This window comes from Penaeus vannamei, chromosome 29, assembly GCF_042767895.1.
Source record: "Penaeus vannamei isolate JL-2024 chromosome 29, ASM4276789v1, whole genome shotgun sequence".
NCBI classification, from domain to species: domain Eukaryota; kingdom Metazoa; phylum Arthropoda; class Malacostraca; order Decapoda; family Penaeidae; genus Penaeus; species Penaeus vannamei.
Window position 1 is genome coordinate 27,656,061 of NC_091577.1, and position 7,500 is coordinate 27,663,560.

General features: G+C 37.0%; 1 protein-coding gene across 1 annotated transcript in view; it reads left to right on the forward strand.

Moving 5' to 3' along the window:
- Positions 1–7,500, forward strand: part of LOC113821545 (maltase-glucoamylase-like) — a gene marked incomplete in the record, with an annotated part of 124,496 nt that overhangs the window by 103,756 nt on the left and 13,240 nt on the right. The window contains 4 exon segments of the mRNA XM_070142649.1: positions 349–465; positions 1,419–1,542; positions 5,210–5,339; positions 7,204–7,337. Of these exon segments, the coding sequence (XP_069998750.1) occupies positions 349–465; positions 1,419–1,542; positions 5,210–5,339; positions 7,204–7,337 (505 nt within the window).

Below are 7,500 nucleotides of genomic sequence, written 5' to 3' on the forward strand. Positions count from 1 at the left end.
AAAAAGAAGCGAACACCCCACCGCAGCCAATTTCCTCCAAAAAAAAAAAACCCGGAAACAAACGAAAAACAAACAAACAAACAAACAAAACAAAAAAACAAAGCGAACACCCCACCGCAGCCAATTCCCTCCAAAAAAACGGAAACAAACAAGCAAACAAACCAACAAACAAAGCGACCACCCCACCGCAGCCTATTCCCTCCAAAAAAACGGAAACAAACGAAAAACAAACCAACAAACAAAGCGACCACCCCACCGCAGCCTATTCCCTCCAAAAAAACGGAAACAAACGAAAAACAAACAAACAAACAAAGCGACCACCTCACCGCAGCCAATTTCCTCCGCCAGGTGTGGCCGGACAACCGCACTGCCTTCCCGAGCTTCTTCAAGGACGCGGCCAAGGACTGGTGGATCAGCGAGATTGAATCCTTTTACAACACGATCCGATTCGATGGACTCTGGATTGTGAGTCTCTTGCTGCCTGCGGTCGGGATCCTCTTTTGTCTTTTTTCTTGGGTGTTGTATATATATATATATATATATATATATATATATATATATATATATATATATATATATATATATATATATTTATATCTTTATATATTTTTATATAAATATATATATATATATATAAATATATATATATATATATATATATATATATATATTTATATATATATATATATATATATATATATATATATATATATATATATATATATATATATATATATATATATATTTATATTCTTATATTCTTATATATATAAATATATATATATATATATATATATATATATATATATATATATATATATATATATATATATATGTATGTATGTATGTATGTATGTATGTATATACACACACACGTTGGCAAAAGATACTCTGGTGATATAATTGAATTACTGTTGATATGACATGTAGATCGGATAAAAGGACTAGCCTTTGTTTTTATCAAAATATGTATATATATATATATATATATGTGTGCATAATATATATGTGCATATATATATATACATATACATATATATTAAATATATATATATATATATTATATATATATATATATTTATTTATATAAAAACATATATATTCAAATAAATACATATATATCTATATAAATAAACAATTATTTATAAAATAATATATATATATAATATATATATATATATATATATATATATACATACATATATAGATATATATAGATACATATATATGTGCATATATATATATATATATATATATATATATGTGTGTGTGTGTGTGTGTGTGTGTGTGTGTGTGTGTGTGTGTGTGTGTGTGTGTGTGTGTGTGTGTGTGAGTACAGAACCACAGACAATAAGAAAAGAATAAGAGAAAATAATTCCCATTTGCCTCCCCATCCCCCCCTCCCCCCGCCCCCCCAGGACATGAACGAGCCGGCCAACTTCGGTACGAACGAGCAGCGTCCTTGGAACTGGCCGGAGGAGTGGGGGTCCTGGAGCCTCGCCTGCCCCCCCTCCCCGTGGGACGACCCCCCCTACGTCACCAGTGAGTGATTCGTACTTTTTGCGGGATTTTTTTTTTGGATCGGTTTGTGGGTATATATAGATCGTCTGTATGTGTGTTTATGTATCTATCAGTCTGTTTGTATACACGCACGCACGTATGCACACACGAACATAAACACAAACAAACAAACAAACACAAACACACACACAAACACGCATACGCAGACGTACACACACACGCACACGCACACACACACACACATAAACAAACATATATATGTATGTATGTGTTAATTCTCTTTGTTTTGGTTTTCTTAATTCCTTCCCTTAAATAATTTGTTATTTTAAACTTCCTCCTGCTTCCTTGTCCCCCCCCCCATCATCCCCTTACTCCCCCTCCCCCATCACAACCTCCCCTCGTGCACACTCCCTCCCTCCCTCCTCCCCCTCCTCCCCTCCCTTATCTCCCTGGTGTCACATCTGGCACCGAAATAGGCCGATAAATAATGCCATGGCACATTAAGGACACTGGGGCCAGGCCACGTGACTCTTGAGATATTCATGGCACTTCTCCCCTCCCCCTCCCCCCTCCCCCACTCCCCCCGGTCTGAGTTAATGCATGCTTTGGAGAGCTGACTTCTCGCCTCTTCTCTCTCTCTCTTTCTTTGCTTTCTTTCTCTCTTTCTCTCTCTCTCTCTCTCTCTCTCTCTCTCTCTCTCTCTCTCTCTCTCTCTCTCTCTCTCTCATTCTCTCTCTCCCTGTCTCTCTCTCTCTCTGTATCTCTCTCTCTCTCTCTCTCTCTCTCTCTGTATCTCTCTCTCTCTCTCTCTCTCTCTCTCTCTCTCTCTCTCTCTCTCTCTCTCTCTCTCTCTCTAGTCCCTCTCTTCTTCTCTGTCTCTCCGTTTCTCCTCTCATTCACTTTTCTTCCATTTCCTTTTCCCTTCTTTTATTCCTATCCCTTCCTTTTACCTCTCTCCTTTATCTTTTCAACGATGCTTATGGTGAGGATAAAGATAACGATAAGAATGATCATAATTTTATGTAATTTTCGTCTTCCGTTTCATACCCTATTTGTTGTGTCGTATTTCCAGTATTTTGTGTCATATATCCTATATCGTGTATCCAGTATCCTATATCCTGCATCATGCATCTTGTACCCTGTGTTCTATATCCTATATCCTATGTCCCGTATTCTATATTCTAAACTGTATATCCTGTTTCCTATATCCTATATAATGCATGCTATATCTTGTATACTATATCCTATATCCTATATCTTGTATCCTATGTCCTATATCTTATATCCAATATCCTTTATCCTATACCCTATACCCTGTACCCTGTCTTCTATATTCTATATCCTGTACATTATATCCTGCATTTTAGATCCTGTACCTTATATCCTATATCTAATATCCTACTGTACCCTATACCCTATACCCAAATCACCTTATGATAAGACAACACTGATCTATAGTTGTATAATTCATAAATCTCCTTTTCCCCTTTCACAAAAGGAATATATAATAAGCTCACGGGAAAGTAGACTATTTTGAAACTACTATTTTTTTTTACGTTTTGGGCTTAAGTGATTTAGCAGAATCCTGTAATTCAATTAGAGATTTTTTTTTTTTTTTTTTTTTTTTTTTTTTTTTTTGTCCATGTGTTTACTGTAGAATTATCAGATTACTTCAGTCTCGCCAATTAAGTTGATTGGTTGTAAGATTATGTAAGTGGATTTATTTTACGTAATTGTGATGATTAAAGGATTTGTTGGAAATAAAGAGTGTTGTGATAATAAAAAAGGAAGAAGATTGGAAGAAGGATAAGGAGAATGAAGAGGTGGATGGGGAGGAGAGATGAGGAAGAGGAAACGGGGAACGGGGACGAAGAAGGATATATAAATTAAAAGAAAGAAAGAAAAGGAAGAACAAGAAAAAGAAAAGAAAAGGAGAGAATGAAGTTGAAGAAGAAAGAAAAAGTGGGTAAGAAAAGAAGAAGAAAGAAGAAGAAAGAAGAAGAAGAAGAAGATGGAGAAGAAGATGGGTAAGAAAAGGAAGAAGAACAAAACGAAAAAGATGTGTAAGTAAAAATAATAATAATTGGAAGAAATTAAAGAAAAAAATGACAAGAAAACAAGAAGAGGAAGACACTGAAGAAAAAAAAATGGTCAACAAAAGAAGAACAAGAAGTGGAGGAAGGAAAAAAAATAAAGAGTTATTGAAGGAAAAGAGAAAAAAACAACAGCAACTGCGAGCGCTTAATAACAGTGAATTAGCATACAGGAAAAACGTGTTGGAATATTAATCCTGATTCAGAAATTATTCATAATAGCTTTTACATTTTCTGAGGGATGGTTAGGCCTACCATTTCCCTCGTTACTTTTGCAGTTGTCTGTTTGTTTGTCTGTCTGTGTGTCTCTTTCCATCTCTCTCTCTCTCTCTCTTTCTCTGTCTGTCTGTCTCTGTCCGTCTCACTCTCTCTCTTTCTCTCTCTCTCTCTCTCTCTCTCTCTCTCTCTCTCTCTCTCTCTCTCTCTCTATCTATCTATCTTTTTCTCTCTGTCTGTCTGTATGTCTCTCTCTCTATGTCTGTCTGTCTCCTTCTCTCTCTCTCTCTCTCTCTCTCTCTCTCTCTCTCTCTCTCTCTGTCTGTCTGTATCTCTCTCTCTCTCTCTCTCTCTTTCTCTTTCTCTCTTTCTCACACTTTTCCTCTCCCTCCCTCTTTCCCAATCGCTCCTCTCTCTCACTCTCCCTCTTCCCTCCTTACTGTCCCTCATTCTTTTCCTTCCCTTTTCCCTCTTTCCTTTTCTCCTTCACTATCGCTTTTTCCTCTTCCCTCTTTTCATCCTCCCCCTTCCATCCCCCCTTCCTTAGCGTTTTCCCCTCTCTGCCTTCCTTTCTCTTTATCCCTTTTCTCCTCCTTTCTTCCTCCATCATTCTCTCTTTCCCCTTTTTTTCCTCTTCATCACTCATGTCCTCCTTCCTTTTTACCTCTCCCTCCTCACCCCCTGCCGTTGTTCTTCTTTCCCACTAATTTCCCCCTTCCTCCTCCCTCCCCCTACCTCTTCTCATCCGCTCAATCTTTCTCCCCCTTTCCTTTCTCTTTCTTTCTTCGCACTCTCTCGCCTTCCCATCATTCTTCCCTCCCTTCCTCTTCCCCTTTTCTTCTCTCACCGCCCCCTTTCTCCCTCCTCCCTCCTCTCTCCCCTTTCTCATTCTCCCTCCCTCATCATGTCCCTCTCTCCTTTTCTCTCTCCCTCCCTCCCTCCTTCCCCCCCTTTCCTCTCCTCTCTCTCTCCTCCCTTCCTCCCTTCCTTCTTCCTTCCCTCTCTCCACCACCCCTCCCCCCTTCCCCCTTCCTCCTCTCTCTCTTCCAACCTTCCCTCTCCTTCCCTCTCTCGCCACCCCTTCCCCCTCCTTCCCTCTTCCCCTTCTACCTCTCCCTCCTCTCCTCTCTCTCACTCACCCTCCCCTCCCCTCCCTTCCCCCTTCTCTCTCTCCCTCCCTCCTTCCCCTTCTCCCTTCCCCATCCCTCCCTCCCTCCCTCCTCCTTTCTCCCCCACCCCCCTCCCTCCCTCCCTTCTCCCTTCCCCCCATCCCTCCATCCCTCTCTCCCCACCCCATTCCTCAATCCCCCCCCATCCCCATCCCACCCCACCCCTTCCTCCCCCTCTCTCACTCACCCTTCCCCCCTTCTCCCCCACAGAGGCGGCGTCCCTGGGGCCTTCCAACACCATGGCAGACAAGACACTGTGTCTGGCAGCCATAGAAGGGAGCTACAGACACTACGACGTCCACAATCTGTACGGGTGGGCGCAGACAGAGCCCACGCTCAGGTGAGGGGGGGAAGGAGAGGGCGGCGGCAGAGAGCAGCTGGGATTTGTTGTTGTTGATGATGTTTTTGTTGATGTTGTTGATGTTTTTGTTGGTGTTGTTGTTGTTGATGATTTTGTTTATGTTTTTGTTGATATTTTTGTTGTTGATATTGTTGTTGTTGATGTTTTAGTTGATAATTTGGTTGTTGTTGTTGTTAATTTTTTGTTGATATTTCTTTGTTGTTGCTGTTGCTGTTTTGTTGATAATTATGTTTTTGTTGTTGATGTTTTTTTGTTCATGTTTTGTTGTTGATGTTTTTGTTCATGTTTTTGTTGTTTTTGTTGGTTTTGTTGGTTTTGTTGTTGATGTTTTTGCTGCTGTTATTGTTGTTGATGATGTTTTGTTGTTGATGTTTTTGTTCATGTTTTTGTTGTTTTTGTTGGTTTTGTTGGTTTTGTTGTTGATGTTTTTGCTGCTGTTATTGTTGTTGTTGATGATGTTTTGTTGTTGATGTTTTTGCTGCTGTTATTGTTGTTGTTGATGATGTTTTGTTGTTGATGTTTTTGTTGTTTTTCTTGATGATGATGGTGTTTTTGGTTGTTTTTGTTGTTGTTGATGATGGTGTTTTTGTTAATGTTTTTGTTGATGTTTTTGTTGTTTTGTTGTTTTTGTTGATGTTTTTGTTGTTTTGTTGTTTTTGTTGATGTTTTTGTTGTTTTGTTGTTTTTGTTGATGTTTTTGTTGTTTTGTTGTTTTTGTTGATGTTTTTGTTGTTGTTTGATGGTTTTGCTTCTGCGTAGTGCTACTGCTGCTGCTGCTAATGATGATGATGAAAATAATAATAATAGCAATGATAATGATAAAGATAATGATGACGATGATGATGATGATAATGAAAATAATAACAAAAGTAATAATGGTATTAGTGATAATGATGATAATGAAAATAATAACAAAAGTAATAATGGTATTAGTGATAATGATGATAATGAAAATAATAATAATAGTAATAATGATGATAATAATAATGATAATAACAATAATAATGATAATGATAGTAATAATGATAGTAATAATAATAGTAATGATAATAATAAAGATAAAAATGATAATGATAATGGTAATAACGATAATAAACGACGATGATAATGAAAATAATAGTGATAATGATGATAATGATAATGATGATGATAATGATGATAATAATGGAAATTATAATAATAATGATAATGATAATCATAACAATATTAATGATAATAATAATAGTAATAATAATAATAATAATAATAATAGTAATGATAATAACATAATGATAATGATAATGGTAATAACGATAATAAACATGACCATGATAATGATGATAATGATTTTAGCAATAATGTTAATACTGATGATATTGATAACAGTAATAATGACAATAATTATAATGGTATTAATAAGATAAGTGATAATAGTAATGATGATAATGGTTATAATAAAGATGACAATAATAATGGTAATGATAATGATAATAGTAATAATGATATTAATAATAACAATGATGATGTTGATAATGATAGTGATTATGATATAGATACTAATGGTAATGAAAATCATATTGAAATCAATAATACTGATAATAATGACGGTAATGATAATGATGACAACAATAATGATGATAACATCACCAAGATAAAATGACATTAAAAACAACAACAGCAATAATAATAAAAAAAACAATAACGATAAAAATGACCTTAAAACAATAATAGCAATAACAGCAATAATGATAGAAAAAAAAAACAATAACGGTAAAAATAACCTGAAAACAACCCAAAACATAACACCAACGCCACAAATCCCAAACACTAACCCCGCCCCCCGCCCCGCCCCTCCCACCCCCAGAGCTGCCCGCCGGACCACAGGCCAGCGGAGCCTCGTCATTTCGCGCTCGACCTTCCCCGGGAGCGGACGCTGGGCGGGCCACTGGCTGGGGGACAACCGCTCCATCTGGCCGGATATGCACCACTCCATCATAGGTGAGGGGGAGGGGGGTTGGGGGAATGGGGGAGGGGAGGGAAATATATGTATCAGTTAATCAAAGAGTATTATACACAAATGAATAAATGTATATATATATACATATATATATATATATATATATATATATATATATATATATATATATATATATATATATAT